A 20,067-nucleotide genomic window follows, 5' to 3' on the forward strand; every position below is an offset into this window, starting at 1 on the left:
GGACACCTGTCTTAACTAGTCACCTGTATAAAAGACACCTGTCCACAGAATCAATCAATCAAGCAGACTCCAAACTCTCCAACATGGGAAAGACCAAAGAGCTGTCCAAGGATGTCAGAGACAAAATTGTAGACCTGCACAAGGCTGGAATGGGCTACAAAACCATTAGCAAGAAGCTGGGAGAGAAGGTGACAACTGTTGGTGCGATTGTTCGAAAATGGAAGGAGCACAAAATGACCATCAATCGACCTCGCTCTGGGGCTCCACGCAAGATCTCACCTCGTGGGGTGTCAATGGTTCTGAGAAAGGTGAAAAAGCATCCTAGAACTACACGGGAGGAGTTAGTTAATGACCTCAAATTAGCAGGGACCACAGTCACCAAGAAAACCATTGGAAACACATTACACCGCAATAGATTAAAATCCTGCAGGGCTCGCAAGGTCCCCCTGCTCAGGAAGGCACATGTGCAGGCCCGTCTGAAGTTTGCCAATGAACACCTGAATGATTCAGAGAGTGACTGGGAGAAGGTGCTGTGGTCTGATGAGACCAAAATAGAGCTCTTTGGCATTAACTCAACTCGCTGTGTTTGGAGGAAGAAAAATGCTGCCTATGACCCCCAAAACACCGTCCCCACCGTCAAGCATGGGGGTGGAAACATTTTGCTTTGGGGGTGTTTTTCTGCTAAGGGCACAGGACAACTTATTCGCATAAACGGGAAAATGGACGGAGCCATGTATCGTGAAATCCTGAGCGACAACCTCCTTCCCTCTGCCAGGAAACTGAAAATGGGTCGTAAATGGGTGTTCCAGCACGACAATGACCCAAAACATACAGCAAAGGCAACAAAGGAGTGGCTCAAGAAGAAGCACATTAAGGTCATGGAGTGGCCTAGTCAGTCTCCGGACCTTAATCCAATCGAAAACCTATGGAGGGAGCTCAAGCTCAGAGTTGCACAGAGACAGCCTCGAAACCTTAGGGATTTAGAGATGATCTGCAAAGAGGAGTGGACCAACATTCCTCCTAAAATGTGCGCAAACTTGGTCATCAATTACAAGAAACGTTTGACCTCTGTGCTTGCAAACAAGGGTTTTTCCACCAAGTATTAAGTCTTTTTTTGTTAGAGGGTTCAAATACTTATTTCACTCAATGAAATGCAAATCAGTTGCTATCTTTTATTTAAAGTTATTTTTTCGATTTTCCTTTTGATGTGCTATCTGCCACTGTTACAATAAACCTACCATTGAAATGATACTGTTCTGAGACTTTTCATTTCTTTGTCATTGGACAAACTTACAAAATCAGTGAGGGGTCAAATAATTATTTCCCCCACTGTACCTCCTGGAGAGTGTTCTTGATCTGGCCAACTTTTGTGAAGGGTGTTTTCTTCACCAGGGAAAGAATGCTTTGGTCATCCACCACAGTTGTTTTCCGTGGTCTTCCGGGTCTTTTGGTGTTGCTGAGCTCACCGGTGGGTTCCTTCTTTTTAAGAATGTTCCAGTTGTTTTGGCCACTCCTATCTCTCTGATGGGTTTGTTGTGCTTATTCAGCCTAATGATGGCTTGCTTCACTGATAGTGACAGCTCTTTGGATCTCATCTTGAGAGTTGACAGCAACAGATTCCAAATGCAAATAGTACACTTGAAATGAACTCTGGACATTTTATCTGCTCATTGTAATTGGGATAATGAGGGAATAACACACACCTGGCCATGGAACAGCTGAGAAGCCAAATGTCCCATTACTTTTGGTTCCTTAACAAGTGGGAGGCACATATTCAAACTGTTGTAATTCCTGCACCGTTCACCTGATTTGGATGTAAATACCCTCAAATTATAGCTGACAGTCTGCAGGTAAAGCACATCTTGTTCGTTTCATTTCAAATCCATTGTGGTGGTGTATAAAACCCCAAATCTTAGAATTGTGTTGATGTCCCAATATTTATGGACCTGACTGTATGTATAATGTAAGGAGGTGATGAGCTATGTATTATACTGCCCTGTACATGGAGTCCAGTATAATACATAGATCATCGTCGTGGCTGTTTAGCCATTTTATGTTTGTGGGCTTGTGAGGTTTGTGTGCCAGGGCTGCTTTTAAGTCCCAGTTCGGCCCATGATAATGTATTGGTTGTTTTTCTAAATGAAAACCTCAGTTTTCAGGTTAAATTGCTGTGTTGGCACACTGTGTTAAATAAGTAGGTTTTGCGTTGCAGTTTGGGCACTCTGTCCCTAAAAGGTTTACCATCACTGGGCTAGGGTAAGGATAACTAGATAAGCAGCAACGTTACAAGTCATCTCTAGATTCAATTTTCCTCTGATGTAGCGCCCCCTGCTGTTTATTCTTCTAGTCCACCTTCTCCTGCATTCAGTAGTGGACTGACACGCTCAGTAGCTTCCCTGCTCTCAGTACCAGAGTAGTGATCCCATAGTGAAGCGGACCAGACACCTTTCATACCTTCGTCCCTATCTCTCTCTAGACTGTAGAGAAGGTGCTCGGGGGCATTACACAGCACAGCGGTGTAGTAGAATGACTATGGCTGTGTGTCTATGAGCTGACTGCAACACTCTCCTGGGAGATTCAGGTTCTTGATGGTCACATGGGATGAGCTGCTGCCCTCCTACAGAAAAGGACGAGACCAGAGCTGCAGAGAGGTGAGCAAAGAAGATAAAAAGGGTGAGCAGTATTTTTTTTGCATTGATATAATTAAAATAATGGTGTGCATGACCAAGATAGTTTGAATTCTTAGAATTACCCCAACCCAAGAAATATAGATAGCGGGGGAGATGTATCAATAGTGTTATAAGATGCATAATATATATGATTCCTCACTGCTGCAATTCATTGTTTCACACCAATAATTTGAGGCAAGAAGCAGCACTCGACCCTTTTGTCAGCACACATCCACTTTTTATTTTCTTTCTCTTTCAATAGGAAGTGACATTCAAAAAGTTTTTTGTATAACATCTCACGAAAACTTGTGCCACAATCACCATGTGCATTACCATTGCTTGCCAGCATGGGAGTGACCCTATTTGCTCCTCCTTAGATTCAGTCCCTTCCTTTCTCACACCATGCGCTTTGCATTGTCCTTCTTCAATGTCCTTTCTGTCGATCGATTCTTACCTCCGGCACAGGATTACTTGACATAAAGCAGATTATAACGAACACATTGCATCCTAATGGCCTGACTAATGGCACATGTAAAATGCTGGAACTAGAAATGACTGTAGGACAAAAAACAAATACACAACCACATGCGAATACAACCTTCGTGTCACATTTTGCTTCCAGGAAAACTTTCAGAATTTGTTTTATTTGCAAAACAATAATCTGGCCTATCTGCATATGCACCAAATAATGGTCCGTTCCCAATAAAAACAACTGGGCAAATCTCAGTTTTTCCAAGATCTCCAAGAAGGACTTACACCTATTGGTGATGATGTTTTTGAAGGGCCAGTTGTTTGGCAAGTTCAAAGGCATAACTTCATGTACTTTGGCCTACCCCACCACCATGTGTAATTTATATCTCAGTCTTCAGTGGCAGAGGCGCCCTTTTGGACCCCTCTAGAGACCAGAGTTTGAGTGCCACTGCTACCTCTACATTGGTTATAGCAAGATTCCTGGGCAGGTTTAATCAATTTCCCTGGTAGATGCTATTGAACCAGCAGAGATGAGCATTAGAGCAGTACCCAACGGCCTGTGACCAGAAGGGCATCACAACCCTTTGGTCTGTTAGACCACTCCACAAAACTTAAGTGTAAGGCCTTCAAGAAAAAGATAAAAGTGATAAGGGCTCCTCACATGGATCTATTTCATGGACATAATGGCCCATGGGTCACTGTATCATGGTAAGGAGCCCATGACATTGACCTCTAGAGGCCCAGGTCACATAAAGTCCTCCCTTAGGTTTCAGAGATGTCCACTTAACACCCCTACACTGTTGAATGTATATGTTTGGCCAAAGCAACAGTTCATCAGTGCTTTCGAGAGTGTATAGTAAGATCATCGATCTAGATGTTGTTCAACAGTAGTTCACAGAAAGTTACTAATATCAGCTGAAGCTACTATGATATAAAGCATATCTGACAATATATCTTGCTACAGATGGTCCATAAGGTCTTCTCCAACAGCAAATTAAAGGAATGAAGATACTCCAAGAACTCTCCAAAGATCTCCACTCCATAGACTCAAGAGTAGAGCAGACACAATGAAGAATATATATACATCATCTCGTAAATCTTGGTAGCCACTTCAGCAGAGAACGAGTTGACATTCTTTTTCAATTCCATACTTCACCTTGTGGGTCTCAAATAGATCCTTCAGCTTTTCTACATAGAGAGTGTGGAGGGCTATGATGTCCTCAGGAGAAGGAGATGGGTTTTTTACAACTGGGATGGGAGTCCCCACTGAAAGAGAGAGTGGAGATTAGGAGTGAAGCTAAAAATACTACTGCATCAATATCAAACCACTACTCTACTCTCAGTACAGGTTGTGTATAATGTAGAACAATTCATTATCAGTTCCACCTGATTCCATGGGGAACCAAAGATTTTAAAGTCAACAACCAGTAGACCCACTCAAAAGGGACATTAGTTAAAAATGGCAGGCCCTGTCCAAACAATCACCAGGTCCATGTGAATTATAACACCACAACGGCTAACAAATAATAACAGCATGCTGCAACAATGGTACCATACCTGAAACCAGACATACACCTGTAGGTGGAAAAATTAGATGGGGCATGGAAGGTGCGACCGCAAAATTATTCCAGATCCCTAACGAGATCCCCAAAATCAATTCAGGGATCTGGTCCTGCATCTGAATTTATTTAGGGGTCTACTCTGGGAATTACTCTGAATTCATGAATTTTTGGGTCTTATTGGGTATGGTAGCACAGTATTCATTTGGGCAGCACATATCACAATACAGTATATTTCTGGGGCAGATATGGTGGCACAATATTTATCTCTGGGTGCACATTTTTCATATTTAACACATTCTATTTCTGGGGTCATTTGTGTGGATGGGGTTCAAAAAATTTTAGTTACCCCCAAGACCCTACCCCTGAGGTCCCAAAACTGTGTCATGTTGTTTCTTGGGCTCTTATAAGTGACAATAGAGGTCCAAATTTGTTTTCCACTAAGTGTCTAATCTTCTAGACACTTGGGAAAACAAGGTGAATTGGAATCTGGAAATAAAGACCAAGAAGAGCGAAACTACAAAAACAATATTTCATAAACACTCAACACAGAAGGTCCTAGAATAAAGAAAACTGTTACCATAGCTAAGAACAAATGGTTATATGTTGATAGTAGTAGTATCCTCCATGATAAATATTCTACTTACCTACTGTATACACTGGTCTTCTATGTGGAAGTAGCCCCAAGCTATACTGGAACACTCCTCGCCCATGGAACAGGGGTAATGCTAGTCCTATAAATCTTTGCAGCTTCTCTTGGGTGTTTCGAAGCAGGGACCCAGGTGGATTATTGACCTGATAATAGAGATTGTTCTCCCCAAATGATAAAACCGGAACCAGATGGGCCCTGTAGAGAAGAACAAGGGTCATGAGCATCGTAAACACAAGAAATGGTCTCCACTCCATAATAGTGGTCACTTTTTCTTACCCATGGGTCAAAGCAAGTTTAATGAAGCCAATTCTCTTTAGGATTTGAAGGGTCATTTCTCCAGGTTTTGCATCTAGAGCTTCAGGAGGACCTCCAACTGCTATGACCAGAGCTTGCCCTGCATTCTTCTTAGAGAGCAGGTAGGAGGCACTTCTTTTGTCAGATGATACAAGACCTGGAATTCAGGACACTGACCATGAGAAGTTGGTGAGATATGTAGAAAAACAAGTTGATGGTCCAGAAAGTGAAAGGATGTAGAGATGGACAAGATGAGTCTAAGGAAGATTATTGGGGGTTCTAAATCAGTCTACTTACACAAACGCATGAGCAATTCTCGAAAGAATGGGACCCGGAACCAGCCTGGCAGCATTAGGAGATGTGGATTAAGGCTTGGGAAGAGGCTTGAAAATCCCGTTCCTTCAGTGCAAAAATTTCCAAATGCTCCAATTGCAAGAATCCCGTGAGGGTGAAATCCAAAAATATAATTTAGATGGGGGCTGAGAGGAGCGGTCCGGACCAGCTGTAAGACAGGCCACAAGGAGCACATACAAGTGAATACATTCTCTTTCCTGATATCTCCTCTTTAACATATGACAGATAGACATAGATTGATAGATAGATAGATAGATAGATAGATAGATAGATAGATAGATAGATATAAGATAGATAGATAGATAGATAGATAGATATAAGATAGATAGATAGATATGAGTTAGATATTAGATAGATAGATAGATAGATAGATAGATAGATAGATACATAGATTAGATAGATAGATAGATAGATAGATAGATAGATAGATGGAAAGATAGACTATAGATAGATAGATAGATAGATAGATAGATAGATAGATAGATATGAGATAGATGTAGGTAGATAGATATGAGAGATAGATAGATAGATAGATAGATAGATAGATAGATAGATATATAGATAGATATGAGATAGATATTAGGTAGATAGATATTAGAGAGAGATAGATAGATAGATAGATATTTAGGGAGAGTAATTAACAGGTTAACACTGGAAATATCATAGGTCTTTATTGGTGATTTTTCTACTCACTTTTATAGGAAAGTAATTGGCAAAATACTTCCATACGGTCAAGCTCCGCACCCACTCCGACCGCCGGCCACCAGTGGATGGGGTGTCCCAGTCTATATACAGCCATGCAGAGTAGAGGACGGCCAGGGCCCAGTACTGAGAGCAAACCAGGAGGATGTAGAGAACCAGGGAGCACTGTGCTGAAAAATCAGGACTTAAGGCAGGAAGAGGGGCTCACTGACCTTTATCTGTCACTGCATTCAATAGACAATCTGCATATTAAAGGTGAACACCCAATACGTCCAGAACTATTGAGGAAAGTGACTTTAATGACTAACAAGCCCCTCTACCCCACTGGGCTCCACATGGCGGCTGGTGCAGAGCACTGTGTGCAGCTCAGGGTCCTGTTACTTTACCAGCACTCCATGTGGTTGGACGCGGTACTGCAACTAAAACTACTTGTAAAGCATGGGATGTAAGAGAGAGAAGACAGAGAAGGAAAGAGAGAAAGGGATGATTGTACACATGAGAGAGATGTTAGAGAGAAAAGGATGGAGAGAGATGAGAGAGGGATGAGAAATGAGACACAGAGATGGGAGCGATGAGAAAGAGGGTTCAGAGACAGATGACAGAGATTAGATAGAGGGAAGTTATAGGGGAATGAGACAAATGAGAGAGTGGGAGAGGGATGAGAGAGATACAAGTGAGCGATTAGACAGAGAGATGACAGAAGAAGAGATTCAATAGAGGGATAAGAGAGATGATGGAGAAGAATGATAAAGAGAGATGAGAGATGTAAAAGACTGACGTAAGAGAGACGAGAGAGAAAAAGAGACAGACATTAGATAAAGAAATGAGAAAGATGTGAAACTGATTAGAGAGAAAGAGAGATGAGTGAGGGAAGAGAGTGGGAGAGGGATTAGAGAGGGATTAGACAGAGATGAAACATGGAAGAGAATAAAAGGAATGTGAGAGATAGAGGGATAAGAGATGAAAGAGTAATAGAGAGAGATTAGATAGAGGGAGGGAAAAGCTGTGTGAGAGAGAGAGAGAGAGAGGGAACTGAGCTGGAGAATGAGACAGGGATTAGAGAGAGATTAGATAGAGATGAGTAAGAGACAGAAGAGAATGAGAGAGATTAGACAGAGACATGCGAGAAAGAGAGAAGAGAATGAGAGAGGGATGTGAGACGAAAGATGATGAGAGAGTGATGAGAGAGTGTCATACATGATGAGATCTTGATGGCCTGGGCGATCATCTAGGACAGGCATCCTCAAACTGCGGCCCTCCAGCTGTTGTAAAACTACAACTCCCACAATGCCCTGCTGTAGGCTGGTACCTGTAGGCTGTTCGGGCATGCTGGGAGTTGTAGTTTTGCAACAGCTGGAGGGCCGCAGTTTGAGGATGCCTGATCTAGGACCTAACACTGAAGGCAGAACTCACCGAGGGCCAGGAAGGAGAAGGTCCACTGCAGCACCGCCGCCGTCTGCAGCCTCCTGTCCAGGGGGACATTTAAAGGGGCAAAATCGATCCACATGATTCTTAGAGGGAGATGTAAAAGACACAAGAGACAATCAAGGAGGTGTGGAGGGGGGTCAGAGAGGACGAGCACTCTCATCCCGGCCATATATAACTGTGCCACTGCTCCCCGGGGGGCCCCGTCTGTCTGAGACCCCAGTGCAACAAGGTCACCTCCTCCTGAAGTCTCCCTCTCATTGGTTGATGAAGGTTTGAGAAATGACTGGCGCAAGATGTAGCAGAGTTGTGAAGCAGAGCCAACGGGGGATAAGTGCAGACACAAACTGTGCAAGAGATGTCACACAGCGACTGCAAACAAGCAACATAAAAGCTCATAAAACATTAAAAAAAAGATTAACATACACAGGAAAACTCCATTGATCCGGCACCTGTTAATCCGGAAATCTGGGAAGTTCACCTAGATTATTATAGAAGATCACCTGGTAGTCCGGACTGAGTCCCAATTTCAATAGTCCAGTATTTCTGATAATTCGGCACCGTGTCAGATTATCAGAATTTTTATTATTTAGCATTCAGTAAATGATTACGTATTATATGAAAGACTCACCCATGAATGGTGCATAACATTTCTACAATATTTCTACCATCAATAAGCAGGATAGCTGTTGACTGATCTGCTGTTTGTTGTTTTTTTCTATTATTTGTCTGTTTTTGTAGCATATAGGACAGTTTCCTGCTGGTAAAGGACATGATTCATGTGGCTAACGCAATCGTAAAAAATCTTGAGGTCGTGCGTTGGACACAGATGTGTCCCCGTTTTACCCAGGGGGCGACCAAATGTCACCAAGGAGGCCTCATTAAGATGTTCATGTATTTACCGGGTGATCTGCGCTGAGTGTTCACATAAGCCATAATTACAATAAAAACCAAAAACAATTGCCTGTAAACAGCACCCAACCTGCTTGCTGATGGTTTCCATGTGTCACATTAGATTTCTTTTCACACCAGACTTAGAAAATAAGCTGCAAAAATGCACGACAATATCAAACAGGTCAAGGAAAAAAGAATAACTCAACTCTAATTCAAAAATTACAACAGGGCAGGTAACGGTAGAGACGCCAATGGTTTCCTTTAGTACAACCCAAATTTCACATAAATCCAGCTCCCCAACCAAATGCATGCAACAATGAACACGAAGGCAGGAAAGAGAATGAGGCAGAGGGGGGCAGGGAGAGATGTTAGAAGGGTCTGGGATGATAACGAAGTAGTATTTTCCAGAGGAGATGATGAGGATCCTAAAAAGAGAAATAAATAAACTATACACAATGTATTACATACTCCTATATACACAGTGGTGATAAACATGGGGTGGGCTCTGGTCCTTTAGGGTATGTGCCTTGTGAGGGGTGACAGAAGCAAAGAAGACATCATAAGTGGTCATAAGTTTGGGACCCTATCACTCCCATTTGATAGAACAAGGCTATAGCTATTCCTGCCATTGTCCATAATCACAACTGGTGTCCACCATGAAGCAGCTCTCTCTGCCTCTCCCTCAGCAGGCAGTCACAGCACAATCTGAAGAAGAGACTTCTATCCAGCCAATCTGCTTCATATATGCATCCAACATCTCACAAGGGTGTAGGGGAATCTCATCAAAAGTTACCGTGGGTGCGTCAATCCTATCATGCATCAGAAGGAAGCTCAGGTTTACTTTGGGAGGAACATATCCTTTACCCATTGGTACCTGTAGAGAACTGTATATGAGTAGATTGATCTGGATAGATTCTGGCCCGAAATTTTTGGAAATTATCATTTTTTTTTACCCTTTCTGTATTATTTCATATACTGTAGGTCCTTCATTGAATAATGATTAGTGAGCTGTCTCTCATCATGCCATCCAGGGCCAGGTCAACAGGGGGAGCTTGTGCTTTCCTAATCCATTAAATCAGTCATAACTGACATTTAGCCCAGGACCTGGCATTGCGTTTGATGTATGAGCAAAGAAGATGGTAGAACTCACATAGAGCTCCTTTTTTCAGCTCTCTCTGCCTCTCCCTCAGCAGGCAGTGACAGCACAATCTGAAGTAGAGACTTCCTATCCAGCCAATCTGCTTCATATCCTTATATGTGTCCAACATCTAACAAGAGTGTTGGGGGATCTCATCAAAAGCCTAGGTTTTTACCCTCTTTACTTTGGGAGGAACATGTCCTGTGCCCACTGGTACCTGTAGAGAACTGTACACGAGTAAATGGATCTGGATACTGTAGATCCTGGCCAGAAATGTATGTAAAATTTTGTACATTTTTCTAAATTATGACACATTGATGGGCCTAATAAACAAGTGATCAGGGAGGTGCCTCATATCATGCCACTCGGGACCAGATCAACAGGGACGCTTGCGCCAGCCTAATGAATTCAGTCAGTCGTGACTGGCATGCAGCCCAGTACTTGGCATTGTGTGTGATGGGTGCATGTGAGAAGAGGATGGCATATAGACATACACAAACACATACCTTGATAAAGCCTCTGTGACTTTGGGAGAATATTTCCATATAACAATCAGGACGTGACCATTTTTAATCAGTTAGGGGCTTTTTTTTAAGCATTTATTTTATTTATTTTTTGCAAGATGGTGCCCACAAATGCCATTGTATAGCAACTATTTCTGCAGTCTAGAAGTGACTACTCTGGATCTCCATATTCCTGTGAGGAGCAATACTGTCAACAATGAGACGTTAGCAGCCACTGGATGGGTGGTCCTAAATGTCCTTGGGACAGCAACTAGTGAAGTCCGGTTTCATTATGCTGCTTCCCAAGCATAATGCCCTAGTTGACGATTGTGGGAAGGCAATGTCAGTGCTGGATCCCCTACTGTCTAACCCAATATGGGACATGGGTGCAAATGATACCCGGTCCTTGGTTCCTGATTGACCTTCCAACATATAGGAAGACAGTAAGCCTTTACATGGAAGTTGTAGGCTGGAGTGCCCTTAAACAGATTTTGCATTCGGACCCAAGAGGCTTTAAGTACCACCTCAAAGAGGCACCAGGCACAGGTTGGTGGAAGACCACTCAAAGGTTGAAGGTTCCTGATGGTGTTGGAGTTTGGAAGTAACTGGATAACTCTATCGATGATGTTCATATGACCTAGTAGGGCAGGGATGGCCAACCTGAGGCTCTCCAGATGTTGCAAAACTACAACTCCCATCATGCCCGGACAGTCTACAGCTATCAGCCTACAGCAGGGCATGGCGGAGTTGTAGTTTTACAACATCTGGAGAGCCGCAGGTTGGCCATGCCTGTAATAGGGTATATCGACAGGTTTTCTAATCCTGAGATAATCACTTTAACTCTTCTACTACATTAGACCACCAGGGATGTAACCATTAACTCTTTTTACTGGCCTAGACTACTAAGGAAGTAACCAGGAACCGTTTTACTACCCTAGACCATCAGGAATATAATCATGATCATCTTTAATAACCTATACCACCAGGGATAGTAACATAGTATATAAGGCCTAAAAAAGACATTTGTCCATCCAGTTCGGCCTGTTATCCTGCAAGTTGATCCAGAGGAAGGCAAAAAAAAAAAAAACTGTGAGGTAGAAGCCAATTTTCCTCACTTTAGGGGAAAGAAATTCCTTCCCGACTCCAATCAGGCATCAGAATAATTCCCTGGATCAACGACCCCTCTCTAGTAGCCATAGCCTGTAATATTATTACACTCCAGAAATACATCCAGGCCCCTCTTGAATTCCTTTATTGTACTCACCATCACCACCTCCTCAGGCAGAGAGCTCCATAGTCTCACTGCTCTTACCGTAAAGAATCCTCTTCTATGTTTGTGTACAAACCTTCTTTCCTCCAGACGCAGAGGATGTCCCCTCGTCACAGTCACAGTCCTGGCGATAAATAGATGATGGGATAGATCTCTGTACTGACCCCTGATATACTGTATTTTTCGGTTTATAAGACGCACTTTTTCCCCCCCAAAAGTAGGGGGAAAATGGCAGTGCGTCTTATAAAGCGAACACTGCCATGTTTACTTTGGTGACGCTGATACATCGCAAGCCGCAATGTATCAGCGGGGTGGGAGGAGGGGACGGAGGCTGGCAACACTCGTGGCGGGGCCCGGTGCAGTAACTGTACTGTAATACATCGGACCCCGCTCACGGCAATTTTCACATGTAAAGTCTATAATCTTCAAGCAGTATCTCTGCTTTTAACTAGGGCAATCCTCTGTAGTGCAACTCACTATGAAAGCGGCAGGCAGAGCGGCAGCGTAACCTTGCGATGCTCACTTATTCACGCTCCTCCCACTTCCGTCATGAATGAAGTGGGAGGAGCGTGAATGAGTGAGTATCGCGAGGTTACGATGCCGCCCTGCCTGCCGCTTTCATAGTGAGTTGCACTACAGAGGATTGCCCTAGCCTAGTTAAAAGCAGAGATACTGCTTGAAGAATATAGACTTTACATATAAAAACTGCTTCATTACAATCTGCTATCTTCTATACCAGTACTCACTATGAAAGCAGCGGTCCAGCCGGCGCGTGACGTCACTCACTCGGTCATGCTCCTCCCACTTCATTAATGAAGCTGGCAGGAGCGTGACTGACTCAGTGAGTGACGTCACGTGCTGCTTTTATAGTGAGTACTGGTCTAGAAGAAAGCAGAGCATTTGAAAGATTTTACATATAAAGTCTACTGTGTGCCCTGAGGTGTAATGGGGGTCACTATTCACACAGGGACAATATACTGTGACACATATGATACTGTGACCAGCATAAGATGATCTTAGGCTGGTCACAGTATCATATGTGTCACAGTATATTGTCCCTGTGTGAATAGTGACCCCCATTACATAAGATGCTATATATGATGCTACATCCCCCATAGTAGTGTATCATCCACACATCCCCCTCATAACAATGTGTCATCCACAGGTCCCCCCATAACTGCGTCATCCACAGGTCCCCCCATAACAGTGTCATCCACAGGTCCCCCCATAACAGTGTCATCCACAGGTCCCCCCATAACAGTGTCATCCACAGGTCCCCCCCATAACAGTGTCATCCACAGGTCCCCCCATAACAGTGTCATCCACAGGTCCCCCCATAACAGTGCGTCATCCACAGGTCCCCCCATAACAGTGCGTCATCCACAGGTCCCCCCATAACAGTGCGTCATCCACAGGTCCCCCCATAACAGTGCGTCATCCACAGATCCCCCCATAACAGTGTCATCCACAGGTCCCCCATAACAGTGCGTCATCCACAAGTCCCCCCATAACAGTGCGTCATCCACAGGTCCCCCCATAACAGTGCGTCATCCACAGATCCCCCCATAACAGTGTCATCCACAGGTCCCCCATAACAGTGCGTCATCCACAAGTCCCCCCATAACAGTGCGTCATCCACAGGTCCCCCCATAACAGTGCGTCATCCACAGACCACCATTAGTTCAAAACCCAGCAAAAGCACACCTTTTGGTTCAAATATTTTTTTTCTTATTTTCCTCCTCAAAAATCTAGGTGCGTCTTAACATCGGGTGCGTCTTATAAAGCGAAAAATACGGTATTTATACATAGTAATTAGATCTCCCCTCAGTCGTCTTTTTTCTAAAGTGAATAACCCTAATGTTGATAATCTTTTAGGGTATTGTAGTCCCCCCATTCCAGTTATTACTTTAGTTGCCCTCCTCTGTACCCAGCTCTGCTATGTCTGCCTTGTTCACAGGACAAAAATAACTGAAATAGAGTGGCCTCAATGGGAGGAAATGCTCAAAAACCCCAAACACTGTGGCATGTTTATAACCGGGGGATCCATTCCTCCGCATGTGATCCGTTGCTAACGGCAATCCCCGGCAAAAATGCATACAATGGAGGATGTCAGCAGCGGACCACATGCACCACAAAAGCATCCTACACAAGATGGTATAATGTTTGGATGCAAATATAAAAATACATAAATCACTGCGAAAGGTGATGCCATTGCATACTTCTAGTAGCCTTCTGTTGTACCTGGTAGCCTGTGTCACATGGCGAGGCTTACAGCCTTATCATCTCTCCCACTACATGAGTGATTCACTATGGAGGTATGTGGGAGCTTGACTGTAAGTTGTATCTTAGCATCTCTCAGACCGTGTTCACACACCGTAGGTAGTCTAGTGGTAGGAACCCATGCCACACTGAGATACCTTGACAGTGGTGCAAAAGGGCTCCGATGTGTTCCTGACAGGAATACATTGGCTAAAGTCTCAGTTCTTAACATAAGCTTGAGGGATTAGCCATTGTTGTCAGTTGCATATCATTGTGGTGCACCTTTCGCAGTGATTCTTGTTCACATGAGCCCAGAACTGTACACAGTACTCCATGTGTGGTCTGACTAGTGATTTATAAAGTGGTAGGACTATGTTCTCATCACGGGCATCTATGCCCCTTTTGATGCAGCCCATTATCTTATTGGCCTTGGCAGCAGCTGCCTGACTCTGGTTTTTACAGCTTAGTTTGGTGTTCACTAAAATTCCTAGGTCTTTTTCCATGTCAGTTTTACCCAGTGTTTTACCATTTAGTATGTACGGGTGACTTGCATTATTCCTTCCCATGTGCATAACCTTACATTTGTCAGTGTTAAACCTCATCTGCCACTTCTCTTGTGTCATCTGCAAAAATTGATATTTTACTATGCAAGCCTTCTACAAGATCATTAATAAATATATTGAAGAGAATAGGGCCCTATACTGACCCCTGAGGTACCCCACTAGTGACAGTGACCCAATCTGAGTGTGTACCATTAATAGTCACCCTCTGTTTTCTATCACTGAGCCAGTTACTTACCCACTTACAGACGTTTTCTCCCAGTCCGAGCATTCTCATTTTATATACTAACCTTTTATGTGGTACAGTGTCAAATGCTTTGGAGAAGTCCAGATATACGACATCCATTGATTCGCCGCTGTCAAGTCTAGAACTTACCTCCTCATAGAAACTGATTAAATTAGTTTGACATGACCGATCCCTAATGAAGCCATGCTGATATGGCATTATTTGCTTATTTTCATTGAGGTACTCCAAGATGGCATCTCTTAGAAAACCTTCAAACAGTTTACCCACGACAGATGTTAAACTTAGCAGCCTATAGTTTCCAGGCTCTGTTTTTGGACCCTTTTTGAATATTGGCACTACATTTGTTATGCGTCAATCCTGTGGAACACTCCCTGTCAGTATAGAGTCCTTAAATATCAGAAAAAAGGGTCTGGCTATGACATTACTTAATTCTCTTAGGATAAGGGGGTGTATGCCATCTGGTCCTGGCGATTTGTATATTTTAATCTTTTTAAGACGACAATGTACTTCTTCCTGTGTCAGACAGGGCACATTTAATGGGGAATTAACTTTTACATTCTGCATTTCATCTGACAGTTTATTTTCTTCAGTGAATTTATTGGAGAAAATAATATTTGAATAGCTTTGCTTTCTCCTCATCGCTCTCTGCAACTCCCCCCTCATTACTCTGTAGAGGGCCGACACCTTCAGATTTATACTTTTTACCATTTATATAATTGAAAAACATTTTGGGGTTAGTTTTGCTCTCTTTGGCAATGAATCTCTTGGTCTCTAGTTTTGCTGCTTTTATTTGTTTTTTGCATATTCTATTTTTCTCTCCTTATAGTTTTTCAGTGCTTCCGTGCTACCCTCCTGTTTTAGTGATTTAAACGCTTTCTTTTTTTCATGTATTGCTTTCTTTACAGTTCTATGTATCCACATTGTTTTTTTCTTGCTCCTTAACCTTTTATTCCCATACGGTATGTACCTCTCATACTTAGATTTTAGGATGCTTTTAAAAATATCCAATTTTGTGGCTCTATTTTTATTTTTGAGGACTTTGTCCCAGTTAGTTAGGCCTATGGCCTCTCTTAGTTGGCTAAATTTAGCTTTTTTGAAGTTTGGTATTTTTGTTCCTCCCTAAAGAAACACTCTTTTAAATGAAAATTGGAAGGTTATTACTTTATGGTCACTATTTCCCAGGTGTCCACCAACCTGCACGTCTGTAATTCTGTCAGGTCTATTGGTTCATACTGAGTCCAGTATGGCCGTCCCTCTAGTCGGGTCCTGAACCAATTGGGAGAGATAATTGTCTTTGGTCATTGCCAAAAACCTGTTTCCTTTATGAGATATACAAGTTTCAGTTTCCCAGTCTATATCTGGGTAGTTGAAGTCCCCCATAATAACCACCTCATTATGATTTGCTGCCTCGTCTATCTCGTTTAGTAGTAGATTTTCTGTGGACTCTGATATATTAGGTGGTTTATAATAAACTCCTATTAGTATTTTATTATTGTTTTTGCCTCCATGTATTTCTACCCACAGTGACTCCACATGTTCATGTCCCTCACTTATATCTTCTCGGACTGTGGGCTTTAGACAGGACTTTATATAAAGGCAGACCCCTTTACCTCTCAAGTTTTGGCGATTTTTTCTAAACAGACTGTAACCTTGTACATTAACCGCCCAGTCATAGCTATCATCCAGCCATGTCTCAGTTATTCCCACTATGTCATAGTCCTCCTCACACATCACTAATTCCAGCTCCCCAGTTTTGTCAGGTTTCTGGCATTAGTATACATACAATTAAGAGGTTTATGTATATGTTTTACCCTACACCTTTCCTTCTGAACTGTTCTAGTCCCTCCTTCCATTCCTCCCCCAGTCCCATTACCTCGCCCCCGGTCTCTATCTGCACTATCTTCCCATTCTACAACGTAATTACCCTCCCCCTCCAGTCCCTAGTTTAAACACTCCTCCAACCTTCTAGCCATCTTCTCCCCTAACACAGCTGGCCCTTCCCCATTGAGGTGCAGCCCATCCCTACGATAGAGCCTGTAACCGAGAAAGAAGTCGGCCCAGTTCTCCAGGAACCCAAACCCCTCCTTCCTACACCAGTTCTTCAGCCACTTGTTAACCTCCCTAATCTCCTGCTGCCTTTCTTGTGTGGCTCGTGGTACAGGCAGTATTTCGGAAAATACTACCTTTGAGGTCCTTGCCCTAAGCTTTTGACCTAAATCCCTAAAATCATTTTTAAGGACTCTCCACCTACCCCTAACTTTGTTATTGGTTCCGATATGGACCATGACTGTTGGATCTTCTCCAGCCCCTCCCAGTGATCCATCAACCCGATCCGCGATGTGTCGAATTTGAGCGCCAGGAAGACAACACACCATTTGACGATCCCGGTCTTTGTGACAGATCGCCCTATCTGTACCCCTAATAATTGAGTCTCCCACTACCAGCACCTGTCTGGCCTGCCCTGCTCTCCTGGTCCCCTGCTTACTGGTCCCCTGCTTCCTGGCAGAGGAAGTATCCGGCTGCAGCAGTGCCGTCCCTGAACCGACATCCCCTCATCTGCCAACCGTACAAACATGTTGGGGTGTGTTAGATCAGGGCTAGCCTCAATGTAATTATAAACCTATTTACTGCCCTAGACCACCATAAATGTAACCATCAACCTGTTCACTACCCTAGAACACCAAGATTGTAACCATGAACCTCTTAACTGCACTACACTATAAGGGATATAACCATTAACTTCTTTATTGTCCTAGACCACCAGAAATTTAACTGCACACCTTTTCATTGCTCTAGACCACCAGGGATGTAACCATAAACCTCTTCATTGTCCTTGATGGCAAAGGATGTTACTATTACTGCTGTTCAGGGTTGTGGGTGGCATTGAAGGTTGAAAGGGACTGCAGAAAACGTAAGAGTAGTTGAGCGACCCGTAATAGGGACAATAGAAAAATCTCTTGTAATCTAGGACAGTGAAAGCTTTATAGATAGGAGATTAAAACTGGATTGACACTGACCTGTGATGGGACCTTTCACCACACTGACCAGGGTCCCATTACCTTTTCTGTTGGTTACAGGAAGAGGGCTATAGATTGTCATCGCACAGATATAAAGAGAACTGTCCTCAGGAGTCACATTACTGATAGTTATATAGCTACTTCCTGACAAATCAGTTTTGAGGGACATCCGAGGGTCAAACAGGTCTGTTATGTTTTTCTCCACAACGCCTTGTATGGTCTTGAACTCATAGATAACCACATGCTTCCAAGACCACCAGAAGGTAGCAGCAGATACTGCAGGATGGGAAAAAGAGCAGTGAAGGACGACGGGATCTCCTTCATAGACATGAACCGAATCTGGCCACTGGGAGATGTTCCAAGAAGACACAAAACCTGGGAGAACAAGATAATTTGAGAATTAAAAAATCTCAAATCTATCTATCTCATATATATCTATTAAATACATATATAAAGGAGATACCCAGGTTATACCAGCATGGTCCATATCACTATATACAGAAGATGTATAACTTATACCAGCTGTACATATATAATTCTATACAGGAGATGCCCAGGTTATACCAGCATGGTCTATATCACTATATACAAGAAGATGTATAACTTATACCAGTTATCTATATATATAATTATATACAGGAGATGCCCAGGTTATACCAGCATGGTCTATATTACTATATACAAGAAGATGTATAACTTATACCAGCTGTACATATATAATTATATACAAAAGATACCCACGTTATACCAGCATGGTCCATATCACTAGATACAAGAAGATGTACAACTTATACCAACTGTACATATATAATTATATACAAAAGATGCCCAGGTTATACCAGCATGCTCCATATCACTATATACAATAAGATGTAGAACTTATACCAGCTGTACATATATAAATATATACAGGAGATTCCCAGGTTATACCAGCATGGTCCATATCACTATATACAAGAAGATGTATAACTTATACCAGCTGTACATATATAATTATATACAGGAGATACCCAGGTTATACCAGCATGGTCCATATCACTATATACAAGAAGATGTATAACGTATACCAGCTGTACATATATAATTATATACAGGAGATACCCAGCTTATACCAGCATGGTCCATATCACTATATACAGGAAGATGTATAACTTATACCAGCTGTACATATATAATTATATACAGGAGATACCCAGCTTATACCAGCATGGTCCATATCACTATATACAATAAGATGTATAACTTATACCAGCTGTACATATATAATTATATACAGGAAATGCCCAGGTTATACCAGCATGGTCCATATCACTATATACAAGAAGATGTATAACTTATACCAGCTGTACATATATAATTATATACAGGAAATGCCCAGGTTATACCAGCATGGTCCATATCACTATATATAAGATGATAAGCCTAAATGAATGTTTGTTATTTTCTTGACCGTGTCGTTCACCTGAGAGAAGAACCGATATAATCCAGGTAGTCCTCATCTCTATGCTCTGCTTGTACATTAGTTTTCTCTAGTCACAATATAATTATTGAGTTCAGGAGGCTCCTCCTTACTTGCCCATACTATAGTGTCCTTCATCCTGCCGCCTACATGTATATTACACCTCAATGATTCTAGGTCAAGTTGGTATTTACAGGTATATGCAGGATGTCTGAGGTTGAATAAAACTTATGTTAGAGCATATGACAGCTCGTTCCTTGGTCATGTGTTAACCACAGGAAAGGCTTATGACCAGAGTCGTAGCTATTGGGGGTGCAGAGGTGGCAGTTGCTACCGGTCCCAGGAGCCTGAGGGGGCCCAAAAACTCTTAGTCTTATTATAGAAACTGTATGCTGGTCAAGTTACACCTCTGGCTGGACGGAAGGGGATAGGTCAAGAAATTGGCAAGGGGGGCTGCCGTTTCAATTTTTATGCTTCCCTGGCCACAAAGCACTGAGGGAAGGGGGGCCCAAGCTGAAATCTTGCACCAGGGCTCATGAGCCTTTAGCTACGTCCCTGCTCATGATGAAATATCCGTAAACATTTTACAATTGT

The 20,067-nt window shown here is 42.7% G+C and overlaps 1 protein-coding gene and 1 gene segment (V, D, J or C); both read right to left on the reverse strand.

Annotated features, from left to right (window-relative positions):
• Positions 1–3,315: 3,315 nt before the first annotated feature.
• On the reverse strand, positions 3,316–8,728 carry LOC120986525 (2-acylglycerol O-acyltransferase 2-B-like). 2 transcript variants are annotated; one of them, XM_040415150.1, is made up of 6 exons: positions 8,115–8,728; positions 6,693–6,866; positions 5,943–6,147; positions 5,628–5,802; positions 5,347–5,546; positions 3,316–4,406 (listed from the first exon to the last, which is right to left on the reverse strand). In XM_040415150.1, the coding sequence occupies exons 1-6, from the start codon at positions 8,181–8,183 to the stop codon at positions 4,252–4,254; spliced, it is 978 nt and encodes a 325-aa protein (XP_040271084.1). In that variant the 5' UTR covers positions 8,184–8,728; the 3' UTR covers positions 3,316–4,251. The 2 variants fall into 2 exon arrangements, with proteins under 2 accessions (XP_040271084.1, XP_040271083.1); XM_040415149.1 differs by having other exon boundaries at positions 6,693–6,871; positions 8,115–8,718.
• Positions 8,729–8,924: 196 nt separating this feature from the next.
• On the reverse strand, positions 8,925–19,513 carry LOC120988654. The segment is given in 3 exon segments: positions 8,925–9,445; positions 18,015–18,389; positions 19,477–19,513. Coding segments are annotated over 3 exon segments (576 nt in total).
• Between the last annotated feature and the right edge of the window lie 554 nt (positions 19,514–20,067).

This window comes from Bufo bufo, chromosome 1 (genome assembly GCF_905171765.1).
Source record: "Bufo bufo chromosome 1, aBufBuf1.1, whole genome shotgun sequence".
Classification (NCBI taxonomy): domain Eukaryota; kingdom Metazoa; phylum Chordata; class Amphibia; order Anura; family Bufonidae; genus Bufo; species Bufo bufo.